The sequence below is a fragment of the Pristiophorus japonicus genome, chromosome 5, assembly GCF_044704955.1.
Source record: "Pristiophorus japonicus isolate sPriJap1 chromosome 5, sPriJap1.hap1, whole genome shotgun sequence".
NCBI lineage: Eukaryota > Metazoa > Chordata > Chondrichthyes > Pristiophoridae > Pristiophorus > Pristiophorus japonicus.
In genome coordinates this window covers 267309911-267328612 of record NC_091981.1, presented here as the reverse complement: position 1 = coordinate 267328612, position 18702 = coordinate 267309911, and the positions used below count along the sequence as shown (strand labels likewise).

The 18702-nt window shown below is 42.5% G+C and overlaps 1 protein-coding gene across 6 annotated transcripts in view; it reads left to right on the top strand.

The window, feature by feature from the left end:
- dnajb6b (DnaJ heat shock protein family (Hsp40) member B6b) overlaps positions 1-18702 on the top strand; it is a 147020-nt gene that overhangs the window by 43800 nt on the left and 84518 nt on the right. For 5 of the 6 annotated variants that reach the window (XM_070881624.1, XM_070881619.1, XM_070881621.1 and 2 more), the window contains one exon: positions 184-254. In XM_070881624.1, the coding sequence (XP_070737725.1) occupies positions 184-254 (71 nt within the window). Of the gene's footprint in view, positions 1-183; positions 952-18702 lie in introns of those variants that run through there. The other variant, XM_070881625.1, reaches the window with a different exon arrangement.

Below are 18702 nucleotides of genomic sequence, written 5' to 3'. Positions count from 1 at the left end.
AAATATGTAAGATTATTCTATCATGGACCTCATTACCTGTTTTCCTATTTTTGGAGCACTAATTTCCTTTTTTTTTTAGATAGAAAATTGTTTTAGCTATTCTTTCAAAACAGTCATTTTTAATATCCATGTTCCATGCATTTTTGAAGCTTGACCATGTATGGCCTTTTTTTAAACTTTCAGGATTATGGAAAACGGCCAAGAAAGAGTGGAAATAGAAGAAGATGGCCAATTAAAATCTTTAACAATAAATGGTAAGGAGCAGCTACTACGATTGGATAACCAGTAAATTTTCCCTCATATTTAACAAATGAAAATGGATGAGCATTCATAGGTGAAAAGTTTTTTGAGAATATCCTTGAAGGAGCTTTGCATATGCGTTACATTGTTTAGTTCAAATTAGTTTTGCTGCTTGTTATGGCACCAATAATCCAGTGATGTTTATGCCATACTTGGAGTTACTTTGACGGGACCACAGAATAGGACCATCTGGTATTGATTTTGAATTGTCTTTTTGTATTATGAATTTATTGATGCACTTTCCTGTATAACCACTTCTGTTGAGCGTATTCACCTTTTGAATCTAGAGATTACTCCACCCCAAATTTCTCCAGTTAAATGAATGCAAATTGGCTTCTAACTTGCTGGAGGATTTAACCTGTTAAAATTTTCTAACACTCTTTTGTACTTGCCAGTAAATTTAATTACGAATATTTAATTGCATAGTTTGCATTTTTTGCTTGAAATTGCATCTTTGTGTTTTTTTTAAGTTTTGCATGTATGCCACTTCAATGATGTTTTGGGAACGGTTGGTGTTTATGCTGTTATAACCTGATCACACTCGACTACTTAACATGTTGATGCTGGCAGAATGAAAACTTGATATTTGTTAACAAATGACGTGAAAAAGAAATGTTTGTGGCACAACCATTAAAAGGGCATGGAAAAATACATTGCGTCTATGTGGTGATTTGAAGTTTATTTGCAATCGTGCACATTTTATTTGTAGCAGTCTTACTAGCATTAAATGCTTGCTTACATGCACTTAACGTGGTGGAAAATTTATTGATTGCCCTGTAGAATATAATTCTGAAACATAGAAACATAGAAAATAAGTGCAGGTGTAGGCCATTTGGCCCTTCGAGCCTGCACCACCATTCAATAAGATCATGGCTCATCATTCACCTTAGTACCCCTTTCCTGCTTTCTCTCCATACCCCTTGAACCCTTTAGCCGTAAGGGCCATATCTAACTCCCTCTTGAATACATCCAATGAACTGGCATCAACAACTCTCTGCGGTAGGGAATTCCACAGGTTAACAACTCTGAGTGAAGAAGTCTCTCCTCCATCTCAGTTCTAAATGGCTTACCCGTTATCCTTAGACTGTGTCCCCTGGTTCTGGACTTCCCCAAAATCGGGAACATTCTTCCTGCATTTAACTTGTCCAGTCCCGTCAGAATTTTATGTTTCTATGAGATCACCTCTCATCCTTCTAAACTCCAGTGAATAAAGGCCCAATCGATCCAGTCTCTCCTCATGTCAGTCCTGCTATCCCGGGAATCAGTCTGGTGAACCTTCGCTGCACTCCGTCAATAGCAAGAATGTCCTTCCTCAGATTAGAAGACCAAAACTGAACACACTATTCCAGGTGAGGCCTCACCAAAGCCCTGTACAACTGCAGTAAGGCCTCCCTGCTCCTATACTCAAATCCTCTAGCTATGAAGGCCAACATACCATTTGCTGCCTTCATCATCTGCAGTACCTGCATGCCAACTTTCAATGACTGATGTACCATGACACCCAGGTCTCGTTGCACGTTCCTTTTTCCTAATCTGCCACCATTCAGATGATATTCTGTCTTCCTGTTTTCGCCACAAGTGGATAACCTCACATTTATCCACATTATACTGCATCTGCCATACATTTGCCCACTCACCCTGCAGCCTCTTGGCGTCCTACCCGCAGCTCTCTCCACCATCCAGCTTCGTGTCATCTGCAAACGTGGAGATATTACACTCAATTCCTTCATCTAAATCATTAATGTATATTATAAAGAGCTGGGGTTCCAGCATTGAGCCCTGCGGCACTCCACTAGTCACTACCTGCCATTCTGAAAAGGACCCGTTTATCCCGACACTCTGCTTCCAGTAAGCCAACCAGTTCTCTATCCATGTCACTACATTACCCCCCAATACCATGTGCTTTAATTTTGCACACCAATCTCTTGAGTGGGACTTTGTCAAAAGCCTTTTGAAAGTCCAAATACACCACATCCACTGGTTATCCCTTGTCCACTCTACTAGTTACAGCCTCAAAAAATTCTAGAAGTTTTGTCGAGCATGATTTCCCTTTCATAAATCTTTGCTGACTTGGACCGATCCTGTCACTGCTTTCCAAATGTGCTGCTATTTCATCTTTAATAATTGATTACAACATTTTCCCCACTACTGAAGTCGGGCTAACTGGTCTATAATTACCCATTTTCTCTCTTTTTTTTTAAGAATAAAGTGGGGTTACATTAGCTACCCTCCAAGCCATAGGAACTGATCCAGAGTTGATGGACTGTTGGAAAATGATCACCAATACAGCCACTATTTCTAGGGCCACTTCCTTAAGTACTCTGGGATGCAGACAATCAGGCTCCGGGGATTTATCGGCCTTCAATCCCATCAATTTCCCAAACACAATTTCACACCTAATAAGAATTTCCTTCAGTTCCTCCTTCCTACTAGACCCTCGGTCCCCTAGTATTTCCGGAAGGTTATTTGTGTCTTCCTTCGTGAAGACAGAACCAAAGTATTTGTTCAACTGGTCTGCCATTTCTTTGTTCCCCATTTATAAATTCACCTGAATCTGACTGCAAGGGACCTACGTTTGTCTTTACTAATCTTTTTCTCTCCACATATCTATAGAAGCTTTTGCACTCAGTTTTTATGTTCCCAGCAAGCTTCATCTCCTACTCTTCTTTTCCCCCTCCTAATTAAACCCTTTGTCCTCCTCTGCTGAATTTTAAATTTCTCCCAGTCCTCAGATTTGCTGTTTTTTTTTTGGCCAATTTATATGCCTCTTCCTTGGATTTAACATATCCCTAATTTCCCTTGTAATCCACAGTTGAGCCACCTTGCCCGTTTTACTTTTACTCCAGACAAGGATGTACAATTGTTGAAGTTCGTCCATGTGATTTTTAAAAAAAAAAATACAGAAGTATCAAATTATCATGCACTAAAGGAGGGCCACCAAATAAACTGGTTTGTCTGAAGATAGAGGGGGCTTTATTTTGGTTAGAAATTCAAATGTCTCATTAAGATGAAAGGTTACAACTTTTATATTAATTCAATTGCTCAATGTTAAGCAGCCATATTAAGTTTGTCAGCAGTGACCTTGGGTAGTTCTTAATGGCTTTCCTGGGAAATACTTGCATAAATATTAGCTAAGTGTTAAATATTATACCTGCGGCTGATAATTACAAGGGGTTTTATTTTAACTTATAGCCAGTCTTTTGCATAAGTAAAATCTCATACCATTCTATTTAGATGCCAATTTGAGACCAGGTTCAAATGTATGTACTCTAGTTTTGTATGTCCAAATGCCTGTCATGTTTGTATTTTGAGTGGACAAGATTTTCTTTAGCTATGGCTAATGTAAATTCAGTGGTGCAAAACAATACAAACAAACAAAGACGAACAGAAAATGACCAGGTGGTCCCTAAAGTCTGTCCTATTCAGCAATGTTTGCAACTAAGCAATGTTGTCCTCAATACTTATCATCCACCAGCAGCTATGTTATCTCCTGGGAAAAGGAAAAAATAAAACCTTGGCTATTGTGGGGGCGGGGAGAATTTTGGGAGATCCCGAGTCCCAAAGACATTTAAAAACAAGGTCTAAGAGATAACCATGAGCAATAGGCTATATTGCCCAGCATCCCAACTACCATTTCTATGCAACGATATCTGTCTCCTGCAGAAATTTGTCCAACTTCCTTTTCAACATTTGCAGCAAGTCTGCATCCACTGCATGAATTGGCAACCTAATCCAAAGTCAGTAATACTCTCTGTGGGTGGGGGGAAGTTGTTTATGCATGCATGTCCCCTTGTTCTCCCTGACTGACATTCTAATAATGTTTACCAATACCCATCCTAGTTCATCAGCTAAATACTTAATCAGGTCTCTCTGAAATCTATGCTTTTCTAGAACATAGGACAATAGAAACAGGAATAGGTCAATCAATATCTCGGGCTTGTTCCATCATTGTTAGGTCAGGGCTGATCTGTATCTTAATTCAATCCACTCGCCTTTGTTCCGTAACCCTTAATACCCATGCCTAACAAAAATCCATCCATCTCCGTTTTGAAATTTTTAGTTGAATTAGCCTCAGCACCTATTTGAGCGAAAGTTCCAGATTTCCACTATTCTTTGTATAAAGAAGTGCTTCCTGACATCACCCCTGGACTACTTAGCTCTAATTTCAATGTTGCAATTCTAATTTTAATGTTATGCCCTCTTGTTCTGAATCCCACCCCACCCCCCAGAGGAAATAATTTCTCTCCTTTATCAACTCCTTTTTAATCATCATAAAAACCTCAATTATAACACCCCTTAACCTTCTGTAGAAGGGAATACAAACCTAGTCTAAACAACCTATCCTCAAAATTTAACCCTTTTAGACATAAAGAGACCCAGTTCCCTGAGCCTATCTGGATAGCTCAGGGTTTTTAGACTAGGTATTAATCTAGTGACTCTTCTGAACCCTTTCTCGGGCATACATCTACCAGCATTCTTGATGGGGCCTAACCAGCATTTTGTACAGGGACACTATTGTGCTCTTTGTTTTGTCCCAGCTATGCATTCTAATAAGCTATTTGCTTTTGTTATGGTCTGTCAGCACTGGTGGTGGACCTATTAGATACTCTGCACTATAAACACACTGCTCTCTTCCCTTTCTCTCATTTCAACAGACATTAATTCAACATGCATCACACAACAACTAACAACATTAAATGTCATCTGGTTGTGGGCCCATACATACATCACATCTAGATCAACTTGTAATTTTGGTGCTGACACCAACACAGACCTCCGTGTCATCTGCAAACTTGTGGACAATACTCCCATCGCCTTCATCCAGATCAGTATAGAGTGAAAAATAATGGCACTAGCAATGTTCCTTGTGGAACACCACACGGAGCCACTATCATTAATTGCAACCCTCTGGCTACAAGAGCCCAACCAATTTCCTATCCAACCCAGGATCTGCCCTCCAATCCACAGAGCTCTCTTGTATAGCAGTTTGTGAGGCACCTTATCTGAAGCATTTTGGAAGTCAAAATATACAATGTCTACTGAGATACCTTCATCTACCTGGTAATCTCAAAATTCAACCAGGTTGGCAAGACATGACTCTTTTTCAGAAGCCATCTTGCGTGTCAATAACTGCCAAGGTGATTGTAAAGGGCATCCCTAATATTTCCTTCCAGCAACTTTCCTACAACTAACATGAAGCTGATGGACCTATAACTTCACCAATTCTGACTTCTTGCTCTTTTTTTTAAATATTGGTGCATTAGTTCCCTCCAGTTATCAGGAGTGATTCCTGATGCACTTAGGAATTCTTTCGCGGCTCAATGCTGTCCTCAGACTCCTAACTTAGCTAAATATTTTACTGTTGCTACCACAGTTATTCACAGCTTTCCCCTTTACTGATCTTTGGCTGCTGAGTTGTGCACCGTACCTGTCCCTATTCTCATGAGTTTAATGGAAGTATTTCTGCTCCAGTCTGATTATTAGTCTTTGTACATGGCCAGTTAGTAATCTTGGCTTGATTTAACCATATGCCCTTTTTTGAAGTATGGGGAAATGCATGATTTTTGCATGGTTTTAAAGATTATTTAATTTTTCATAAGGTATCACTATCTTTGCTTTGTAGAGTTGACTAATTGTCATGATTTAATTCCTGACATTTATGCAAATTTAGCCCTCTTGAAATCCTGGGACTAGCATTGAATTGTTGGCAACTTTGTAGACAGAGGTCCAGGTGCTCCTATACATGGATATGTAATACTGTATCAACGCCATGAATAAAGGACCATATTAAATGTCTTGGTGCCCCAGGTCGTCTCATTAATCTGCTGTTAGAAAACAGTAATTTATAATGTCTGAATCATTCAGATAATTCTTGGCATGCTATTTAAGATTTGTCTATATAGATACAAGTGGTACAGTAAAAGCACTGTTTAAATCCTTTAAATGGATACTCCATGACACTGATTCTTCTTTCACTCATGTTCTCCTTGCCTCAGTGTTTTGTGTTGGCTCTTGCAATTGAAGGATTGCTGCTTGGACGTGAGGCTATCTGCTTTAAAACTAGCCTTGTGGCAGTGGGCCAATTTTAGAGCTAAAATCCTACTGGCAACTCTTATTCTTGGGCATTTCCACTGGAAGAGCTTACCATGAGGTTGGAGGGATGGTTTGTCCATGTTCAAAGTTACTATGGTAGCCAATTATTATTATTTCTCGGCACAGTGCACATACACTTCTAATTAATTATGCCACAAAAGTGGGCACTCTAATCATTGAAACTTGCCACTGCACTAAAATTGTTGCATATAATTAGTGATCCCTTAAATGAAATTTTTCTGTTTTGATGTTTACCAGTTGCCACAATAAGCTTCTATAAAGGCAGTTGGAGCATAACTTGAATTTATTATATTGTCTTCACGTTGTTCTTGGAAGATGGAGTTGTTTTCTATATGGAGAACATGCCTGTTCATCCTGTGGTGTGTGGGGGAAGGGGTGAGCACAGCTTGGGCGAGAAGGTAGGAAGAAGGCAAATGCCTTTGTTGTGCTATTTGTGGGCCAGAAGCAGCAGGAGTGCTTCCCTACTCTCTCCTCCCTCCCCCTAAGCTTACCTTCTTCCCTTGGATCGGACGTCCTCATGCGCTCACTCGCAGCTGCGGGCTCCTTATCTGCAGCTGCGGTCTTCCCCAGCGTGCTCCCCGGATGACTGGAAAACAGTCGATCAGACTGACATCAAGGTGGGGATTTTATTTATATATTAAAAAAAGTTGTAAACTGTGGAGTTATGTGGGGAAACCCAGACTCCTGGGGTTCAGTGCTGGGACCCCAGCTATTTACAATATACATTAATGATTTAGACGAAGTTTGCAGATGACACTAAGCTGGGTGGCAGTGCGAACTGCTAGGAGGCTGCAGGGGAACTTGGACAGGTTAGATGAATGGGCAAATGCATGGCAGATGCCGTATAATGTGGACAAGTGTGAGGTTATCCACTTTGGTTGCAAAAACAGGAAGGCAGATTATTATCTGAGTGGTGACAGATTAGGAAAAGGGGAGATGCAACGAGACCTGGGTGTCATGGTACATCAGTCATTAAAGGTAGGCATGCAGGTATAGCAGGCAGTAAAGGTGGCAAATAGCATGCTGGCCTTCATAGCGAGGGGATTTGAGTATAGGGGCAGGGAGGTCTTACTGCAGTTGTACAGGGCCTTGGTGAGACCACACCTTGAGTATTGTGTGCAGTTTTGGTCTGCTAATCTGAGGAAGGACATTCTTGCTATTGAGGGAGTACAGCGAAGGTTCACCAGACTGATTCCCGGGATGGCAGGACTGACATGAAGAAAGACTGGATCGACTAGGCTTATATTCACTGGAATTTAGAAGAATGAGCGGGGATCTCATAGAAACATTCTGACAGGATTGGACAGGTTAGATGCAGGAAGAATGTTTCCTGATGTTGGGGAAGCCCAGAACCAGGGGCCACAGTCTAAGGGTAAGGGGTAAGCCATTTAGGACCGAGATGAGGAGAAACGTCTTCACTCAGAATTGTGAACCTGTGGAATTCTCTACCACAAAGTTGTTGAGGCCAGTTCGTTAGATATATTCTAAAGGGAGTTAGATGTGGTCCTTTATGGCTAAAGGGATCAAGGGGTATGGAGAGAAAGCAGGAATGTACTGAGGTTGCATGATCGGCCATGATCATATTGAATGGTGGTGCAGGCTCAAAGGGCCGAATGGCCTACTCCTGCACCTACTTTCTATGTTTCTGTTTCTAACCCAACCCGCCCCTGTCAATATCGGCCTTGGTATCTACTCAAAATTCAGCAATAGGGTTCAATGTGGCTCCTTGATGTATAAACTTCGAGACATCCAAGCAACAGACTGACTAAAACCAGTCCTGCCAAAAAACCTACTTCGAGTTCCATCTCTGAAAGTGGGCTGAGTTTAGGTAAGGAATGTTTCAAGGCAGGTTCACTGACTGAGTAGCACACTGTGCTGTTACTCATGATTAGATAGAAACCCAGTACTAGTCACCAGTCTGCCCAGCTATTTTGCAGTCTGGTGCCACAGAGCTCAGTTCCAAGCAAGTCACTAAAAGTGACTAATCATTTCCTTTAGCACCAATACACAAGCACAAACTGATTACAATTTGAATCTTGAATAAAGTGAAATATATTGAGCTGTGTTTATCCATCGCACCTTGAGATTTAAAAAGTCTGGAATTATGAAGGGTAGAAGGCTGAAAAGAGAAATCCAAGATCCTAAAATGAATATATAATCTTATAGCCTGATATGCTTGAGATTGCCCTAAACTCTAATTTGAAGTCATGGGCCCTAGCTTAGCTCATTTAGGTTTAACTACTTTGTGCAGAGGGCAGTGAATGTGTTAAGTGGAGACACAGGCCAGAATTTTATCGTGTCGGTAACCCGGAAGTTAAAGATGCACATTTTGCAGTGGTTTTTAAATGAAGTCACTGCAATTGAATGTGGCTTCTGGGTTTCCCAATCAATTAATGGGAGCGGGCGTAATGATGTCACGCATGGGTTCAATTCAGCTCGGGTATTTAAAGGAGCAATGCATAGATGACGGATGAAGGTTGGTGGGGGAAGAGAATGGATTGTGTCGATATTGAATTGCTTGTTGCTAAAGAAAGTTATATTGCTGGGGAATCACAAAATGCAGGCGCAGCACCAAAAAGCTGTCCCTAGATTCAGTGAAGCATGCCTGGAACTCCTGCTCAAAGGTCCTCTTCACTGCTGACGGGAGGAAGAGGTCAGCTGCTGAGATCAAGACGACATGGCTGGGGATCTCGGCAGCAGGGTGTGGGAGTCAGGTCATAGATCCAGTGCAAGAAGCACTTTAATGACCTCATGAGATCAGGAAAGGTGAGTATAAGGCCACATTCAACTATATCTTGATGTGTGTGTCGCCCCAACCCCCTCACTCCAACTTCCCAAGCCTACTGTTGCATATCACTTTCCACACCAACTTACCTTGCACATGCACCTATCCCCCTCTGTCTATGCACTTAAATCCCCTGCTGACCATCCACTACTGACACTCTCATCATGCAATGTCATGCCTCTCCCTTATAGTCACCCTCCTACAGATGTTGCCCATTCATCTCTTCCACTCATTCCATGATTCTCACTCAAAGGTCTCTTGTTTCCCTTCTTACAGATGAAGAGAGCACAGAACAGCCGGGAAAGTTGGAGAACTGGAGGTAGCCCTCCAGTCATGACACCACTGACTGCAGCAGAGGAGGTGGTGTTGGAGATCTGCAGAATTAATACTGGGAGATGGAGAGATAGGGGAATTCCCAGCTACCTGCTGACAAAATTAAAAATTACACAGCCACATGGCATACAACAGTACCTCATGTTGACTTGATGTCAACAGCCAGTGAAATATGATCATGTCTTTATCTCATTCAGGCCTATCAAGTGTCCCCTTGCTAGTCCAGTCGAAGGAAGAAAACTCCTCAGGAGGTTAGGGTACACCATCACAGGACTCATGCACACAAAGCACCAGTGCAGATACACACATGTCGGTGGGACCAGTAAGTCATAAAGTAGTGCTGTCACCTGGTATTTCACACATCATGTGAGCAGGGACAGCGGTGAAGAGTCCTCGTCAGAGAGCACAGGATGCTCTAAGATCTGCTCAGCTGGACAAAGATCTTGAACCGCGGGGGGGCCATCGACGAGGAGCAACCGAAAATGCGTGAGGCTCTGGCAAGAGTTCCAGCCACTGCTTTCTTGCAGGGAGAGTAGAGGAGTCCCTCTCCAGCATAACTGGCATGATGTCGCAGGGCATAACTATGATTTGTTTGTCCATGGAAAGTGTGGGCACCTGCATGGAGCATCAAATGTGGCATTCAAACGAATGCATGCTTGCTCTCTCCAACAACTTGCATACTGAATACCATCTTGGATGGATCAAAACCTGGACTTAGCCATTCAGGCCCCACAGCGAAGTGCTCTCCAGCTCCTTGCCAGCAGGGAAGTGCGGATGGGCCATGAGATAATGAAAGGGGATGTGGGGACTCTGTTCAAAGCGCTCCCACTTCTCCCCCATTGCCCTCTCTTCTGTCAGAGCTCCACATGCTGCCTCGTCTCCTGATGGCTGAGTCCGCCCCTGCATGGTACAGGAGGAGCAGTCTTTGGCCAAGAGCATTTAAGCAGATGCCTCTACCTCTGCTGAAGCCACAGGGGTTGCAAGACGTAGAAATGGTAGGAAGAGGAAGATGGAAGAATTCTAAATGCACATGGGTATGCAGATGTTTTGGCAATGTTTCACTGTTTAGTTTACATTATTTGAATGCACATAAAATTATTTTTTGCACCACTTTCCTGTCTTGCCCATTTTCTGCCTGGCAAGTGGCCGTGTCAGTTGTAATGAATGGTAGGACATGACTTAACTCCGAGTAATGGGTGTGTGTATAATTTGGTCATTTTAGGACTGCTTTGTGGAGCTGGAGGGTGGGGAAAGTAGATTCAGAATCTGAGTGCAATGGTGCAACCTTACTAAATCGTGCAATTATGAGGGCATCCCAGGCAGCAAAATGCGTCAAATGCTGGTGTCATATTCACATCAAATTTATCTCCTGTTCCTCCTCCGAAAAGGCTCTGCTTTGCTCCTCCAGCAGCTCTAATCCTTGTTGCTGCACTCTGATGCACACAACGCAGCATACCACTATCATTCTGGAGACCCTCGCTGGTGCGCATTGAAGATCTCCTCCAGATCTGTCCAGGTATCTGAAGTACACCTTTAGCATTTTGATTGCTTGCACTATTACACATCTCGTTATTTGGCTTTGATTGTAGCACTCTTCGGCCTCATTGATAGCCATCTTTAAGGGTGTCAGCAGCCACGTTTTCAGTGGATACCCCTTGCCTCCCAGCAGCCAACCGGTAAGTCTGATCAGAGGTGCGAAGATATGAAGGAAGGTGGACTGGCGCAGGATGAATGAATCATATCAGCTCCCTAGGAATCTGGCACACGCATGCATGATCCTTTTGACGTTGTAGACGAGCTGCACATTGAAGGAGTGGAAGTTCTAATGGTTCACGAGCATTCCTGGTGATCTGGGGTGCCTTGATGGGCACATCTGTGCAGTCAATGGCGCCCTGCTCCTGGAGGAAGCCAGCCAGAGCTGCAAAGCTGAGTGCCCGCTCATTCTGACTGGCTTCATCGGTGGCTGCCCATTCAAACATGGTGTTGGTCACTTGGGTGATGTATTTGAGGGCTGCTGACTACGAGATCCTGCAAATATTTTCTGCAGATCCCTGGAAGGAGCCCAAAAGTGAAGAAGTTTAGAGCAGTGGTGACTTTGACAGCCATTGGTAACGTGGCAGCAGGTCATCTCCCAACATGCTACACACGTCTGCCAATTTAAAACTGAGTTGAGAAGGAATTTCTTCTCACAGAGGGTTGTGTATCTGTGGAATTCTCTGCCCAAGGAAGCAGTTGAGGCTAGCTCATTGAATGTATTCAAATCACAGATAGATAGATTTTTAACCAATAAGGGAATTAAGGGTTATGGGGAGCGGGCGGGTAAGTGGAGCTGAGTCCACGGCCAGATCAGCCATGATCTTGTTGAATGGCGGAACAGGCTCGAGAGGCTAGATGGCTTACTGCTGTTCCTAATTCTTATGTTCATATGACCTGACGTGATGCCCTGAGGCATAGTGTTCAGTCATGTCCAGGAAGCTGGTGCTCTGCATATATACAGTGTGTTGGGGGGGTATTGCTTCCTGAGAGGTGCACTCCTGTGCTTATCACCTCTCTCCTGTGGAGCAGGAGGTCACTGAGGAGATGGCTGCTGCTCCTAGTGCTCATCTTGGTCCTTATCTGAGGGCCAAGGTGAAACAGCATAAGTGGCATCCATGCTGATCTGATATATGACAGTTGTAAAGTAGAGATCAGACCCACAATTCACCAGTGTAGTCAGGGTGATCTCCAATTTTGTAGAAATCACCTGCAAACTCTCCGAACAAGTGATGTTAGCAAAAACCTTTCCCTTGGACAAGGAGGATGAGGTCTGAGTATGGGATTTTGAGTGTTGCGTTCAGCTTCCTCAATTGGCGTTCTAATCTCGCCTTTCACTGGAGAGGTTCACCAAGCCTGGGAATCCCGTGGACACCCAGTTTAAAAACTCAAACCACAGCTTAAAAAGATCTCTAAACTAGCTCTTAATTGGTTTAAGTAGGTAACCCGCCTCTTCGTCCCTCACTCGCAGCTTAACGCACTCGAGTTAAAGGCGGAACTGGAGGGTTGAAGCCGGTTTCCTGACATGCTGTCAATTTCCACGCTTTTAATTACCCACCTGCTCCCAAACCCACTCTTTAATTTTAACAGGCCATAGTGGGGAAATTTAAAAGAGAGTTGGGTAGATATTTGGGGGGGGTGGGGGGGGATGTTTTATTTTTTGGGTGCAGTCAGATGGACTGCAGTCTTTCTGGTACTGTACTTGTCTTATTATCAGCAAGGGCAGACATCGACAAAGAGGTTCAACACCGCCTCCAGTGTACCAGCCGCCTGAGAAAGAGAATTTTTGAAGATCAGGCCCTCCAATCTGGCACCAAGCTCATGGTCTACAGGGCTGCAGTGATACCCGCCCTCCTGTATGGCTCAGAGATGTGGACCATATACAGTAGATACCTCAAATCGCTGGAGAAATACAACCAACAATGTCTCCGCAAGATCCTGCAAAGGACAGATGCACCAATGTCGGTGTTCTTGATCAGGCCAACATCCCCAGCATCGAAGCACTGACTACACTCGACCAGCTCCGGTGGGCGGGCCACATTGTTCGCATGCCTGATACAAGACTCCAAAGCAAGCGCTCTACTCAGAACTCTTACATGGCAAGCGAGCCCCAGGTGGGCAGAGGAAACGTTTCAAGGATACCCTCAAAGCCTCATTGATGAAATACAACATTCCCACGGACACCTGGGAGTCCCTGGCCAAAGACCGCCGTAAGTGGAGGAAGAGCATCCGGGGAGGGCGCTGAGCACCTCGAGTCTCGTCGCCGAGAGCATGCAGAAAGCAAGCGCAGGCAGCGGAAGGAGGGTGCGGCAAACCAGCCTCCCCACCTACCCTTTCCTTCAACCACTGTCTGTCCCACCTGTGACAGAGACTGTAATTCCCGTATTGGACTGTTAAGTCACCTGAGAACTCACTTTTAGAGTGGAAGCAAGTCTTCCTCGATTTTAAGGGACTGCCTATGATGATGATGATGTATTTGTTTGTATACTGACGTGGATTGAGAACTGGTTGTCAGACAGGAAGCAAAGAGTAGGAGTAAATGGGTACTTTTCAGAATGGCAGGCAGTGACTAGTGGGGGTACCGCAAGGTTCTGTGCTGGGGCCCCAGCTGTTTACATTGTACATTAATGATTTAGACGAGGGGATTAAATGTAGTATCTCCAAATTTGCAGATTACACTAAGTTGGGTGGCAGTGTGAGCTGCGAGGAGGATGCTATGAGGCTGCAGAGTGACTTGGATAGGTTAGGTGAGTGGGCAAATGCATGGCAGATGAAGTATAATGTGGATAAATGTGAGGTTATCCACTTTGGTGGTAAAAACAGAGAGACAGACTATTATCTGAATGGTGACAGATTAGGAAAAGGGGAGGTGTAACGAGACCTGGGTGTCATGGTACATCAGTCATTGAAGGTTGGCATGCAGGTACAGCAGGCGGTTAAGAAAGCAAATGGCATGTTGGCCTTCATAGTGAGGGGATTTGAGTACAGGGGCAGAGAAGTGTTGCTACAGTTGTACAGGGCCTTGGTGAGGTCACACCTGGAGTATTGTGTACAGTTTTGGTCTCCTAACTTGAGGAAGGACATTCTTGCTATTGAGGGAGTGCAGCGAAGATTCACCAGACTGATTCCCGGGATGGTGGGACTGACATATCAAGAAAGACTGGATCAACTGGGCTTGTATTCACTGGAGTTCAGAAGAATGAGAGGGGACCTCTTAGAAACGTTTAAAATTCTGACGGGTTTAGACAGGAAGAATGTTCCCAATGTTGGGGAAGTCCAGAACCAGGGGTCACAGTCTAAGGATAAGGGGTAAGCCATTTAGGACCGAGATGAGGAGAAACTTCTTCACCCAGAGAGTGGTGAACCTGTGGAATTCTCTACCACAGAAAGTAGTTGAGGCCAATTCACTAAATATATTCAAAAGGGAGTTAGATGAAGTCCTTACTACTCGGGGGATCAAGGGGTATGGCGAGAAAGCAGGAATGGGGTACTAAAGTTGCATGTTCAGCCATGAACTCATTGAATGGCGGTGCAGGCTAGAAGGGCCGAATGGCCTACTGCACGTATCTTCTATGTTTCTATGTTTCTAATATTTGAACAGTTGACCTTTTGAGAGATTTTCATAAATTCATCCAGTATTTATTTAACTAGAGGGAAATATTCCTAATTAAAATAACCATCATTTGATGTGGATCTTCATTTTAAGAATTACACGTTCAATCCTACATACAAAAGAAATGATAAAGTTTTCTTAACTGCCACACTACCCTCCAAGCTGTTTTGTGTATATTATTTTTTTTACCTTGATTGAAACTTACCTTTGTGAAGAAACAAAATATCTGTATTCAGAATGAGCGCTGGAAGCTGTTCATGTGAAAACTTGATGCTTTTATCTGCCTAACAGACATTCTGGACAGAAATATTTTAATTTTCCATTCTTAAAATTATAAAACCAGTTATCTGATCTGTTTGGTATATTAATGGACCATGATTGAAGGCCCTCGCCTACAAAACTTCTCTCACACTCTGCGCTTTTCTCTTGCATGATTTGGAATAACACACAGAAAATATCCACATCGTCTATTCTCTCGTCCACCTCCAGCTGCCTCTTTTCAGTGCATTTGATTTGTTATAATTCCAGATTCTTGTCTTGGAAAATGTTAAACTAGTATTGCAAAATGGACATCAGTGGCGATGCCATAAAGATATGGTTGAAAAACATGGTTATAAAGTTTGTAGTATAATTTTGTGGAATTTACGGTTAGGAATTATCTTTTTCATTTGCAAATGTTTACAGATGGGAAGCACCTGTAATTTAATTGGAGATCTGGCTGTATTTGTAATTTTATTCCATAAGTAAAGGGGGTTGGTTTAGTTAAGTGTTCATGGCGATCTTGCTTTCTTGCCTAGCAACAAAATGGAGTTGAAAGGTCTGTAGAAATGTTAATTAATAGACCTTTCTGGAATTAGCACTGTTTGCCATAATGATCTCAACTGAAATATTTATATAGGAACAGAATGAAAGAGCAACAAATTTAATGTTTTAGTTTAGTCTTGGCAATATTCTGAACCTTGCACTTTGGTTTCTGGGAATTATGCTATAGGCTATTGTACAAATGAGAAGTAATATAATACATGGACTCTTTTTTGCATCATGCACGAGTCCCTGTAAAAGGCTCAATTTTCACATGCGGAGCCTAAAATCCAATATATTGAACTCCTTCAGTGCAGTACTAAGGGAGTGCAGCATTCTTGGAGGTGCCATCTTTTGAAGCAGATATTAAACTGAGGCTCAGCCTGCTTATTAAATTGGACGTAAAACACCCCACTATTTAAAGAATGGCAGTGGAGTTCTCCCAGTGTCCTAGCCAACCTTTATGCCTGAACCAACAAAAGAGATTAACTGGTAATTTTATTTAATTGCTCTTTGTGGAATCTTGCAGTGTACAAATTGGCTGCCACATTTGCCTTCGATACAACTACTACACTTGGAAAAGTAATTCATTGGTTGCGGATTGCATTGGTGTATCATGAGGATGCAAAAAGTTCTACATAAATGTGTATTTGTTTCTTAGATCACCAGGTAACTAATACTAATCTTACGAGGTTGGGCATTTTTCGAAGAAAACTGCCTGCTTTGAATGGCTTTAAGTATTGAATTTCAGTCCTAAGTTTACAGTATTGTTTGAACTCTGCCGAATGTACTCAAAATTCAATGGAAATGAGGTTGTCTTTGTGGACTGTATTCTGAGCTGGTGTCTGGTTGTGTTTAATCTTGTTCAGTCGTTCTTTATGGCCCTTATCCAGTTTATTTGGTGCATAATGTAATGGACAGATTCCAATTTTCCCTCATTACTGGCTGTAGTTGAATTAGTTCAAATCTCTCGAAAAGATATTTGAAATAAAATGCTTTTACTGAAGTAAGCAAAAGATAGCAACCATCCTGATGAATCTAACTCCCCATTACTTATTTAGAAAGACACTTTCACTCTTTAGAGATGACTGAGCAGAATTACCAGTAATGGATCAACTGAAATGTGCATTTATTGTTTCAGGGGCTTCAATTTTACAATTTAAAATATTTGCATCTGAAAGCAGTTTTTAAAATAGTTTAAATTATCTTTCAACTCTTAAAATTTCAAGCAGACATTGAGTAGCAATTGTATACCCCTTTCAAATGTAGCTACTGACAGCAGTACAATATTTTTCTTTCACCATTTATGGAATTCATCTCATGGCACATGAATTAGAGATACAAAGAAACTGATATCTTGTAACAATCTAATATTGTGAAACTACCCATTTTAGAGCATTTAAGTTTTGACTCTTATTTGCATAGAATATAGTAAGTAGTCAATGCAGGGTCAGAACAATAGAAGTTTGCAGTGCAGAAAGAAGTCATTCAGCCTGTTATATTTCAGCTTTTTCCTAGAGCAATTCAAAACGAATCCCACTGTACCACTCCCCATAGTATTTTCTGTTTCAAATATTTATCAGTTTAAACCTCTTTTAACCAAGTGAAATGGCTCAGTCTCAACAGCTGTGGTAAAGCTTCCATGCTGCCATAAGCCACTGTATAAAGAAATTTCTCCTAACCTTTTCACTCTCGCACGTGACTATTTTAAAATGATAACCTCTCGTCGTGGAGCATACGATCACATGAAACCGATGGATCAGAAGAAACCAGCTGGTGCATTGAACCTGTACCATAGTTATCTTCCAACAAAGCATCATGAATTTCACCACCAGCAGTTATATTATCTCTTGAGAGGCAGGTAAACTATTTTAGATCTAATATTGTGCATTCACAAAGGGTTAATTAATAACCTTGTAGTAAAGGGGTCCTTGGGGGAAGAGTGACCATAGCATGGATTTATTAAGAGAAGGACATGTCTGACTAACTTGATTGAATTTTTCAAGGAGGTAACCAGGAGGGTCGATGAGGGCAGTGCGTATGATGTAGTGTAAATGGATTTTAACACTGCTTTTATCAGGTCCCACATGGCAAACTCGTCACGAAAGTAAAAGCCCATGGGATCCAGGGCAAAGTGGCAAGTTGGATCCAAAATTGGCTCAGAGGCAGGAAGCATAGAGTAATGGTTGATGGGTGTTTTTGTGACTGGAAGGCTGTACCAAGTGGCGTTCCGCAGGGCTCAGTACTGGGTCCCTTGCTTTTTGTGGTAATATATCAATGACTTGGACTTGAATGTTGGGAGTATGATTAAGAAGTTTACAGATTACACTAAAATAGGCTGTGTGGTTGATAATGAAGAAGAAAGCTGCGGACTGCAGAAAGATATCAATGTACTGGTCAGGTGGGCAGAACAGTGGCAAATGAAATTAAATCCAGATAAGTGTGAGGTAATGCATTTGGGGAGATCTAACAAGGCAAGGGAATACACATTAAATGGTATGACACTGAAAAGTGTAGAGGAACAAAAGGACCTTGGAGTGTAGGTCCACATATCCCTAAAGGTAGTAGGCCAGGTAGATAAGGTGGTTTAGAAGGCATATGGAATACTTGCCTTTATTAGTCGAGGCATAGAATACAAGAACAAGGAAGTTATGCTTGAACTGTATAAAACACTGGTTAGACTGCAACTGGAGTACTGTGTGCAGTTCTGGTCACCATATTACAGGAAAGATGTGAATGCACTGGAAAGGATGCAGAGGAGATTTACAAGAATGTTGCCTCGACTGGAGAATTTTGGCTATGAGAAAATATTGGAGATGCTGGGTCTGTTTTCTTTGGAACAGAGGAGGTTGAGGGGAGACCTAATTGAGGTGCATACAATTGAAGGGTCTGCATAGAGTGGATAGGAAGGACCTGTTTCCCTTGGCAGAGGGGTCAACAACCAGTGGGCATAGAGATTTCAAGTAATTGGGGGAAGGTTTAGAGGAGATATGAGGGGAAATTTCTTTATCCAGAGGGTGGTGGGGGTCTGGAACTCACTGCCTGAAAAGATGGTAGAGTCAGAAAGCCTCACATTTACAAAATACTTGTATGTGTACTTAAAGTGCTGTAACCTACAGGGCTATGAACCAAGAGTTGGAAAGTGGGATCGAGGCAACATTCTTGTAAATCTCCTCTGCACCCTTTCCAGTGCATTCACATCTTTCCTGTAATATGGTGACCA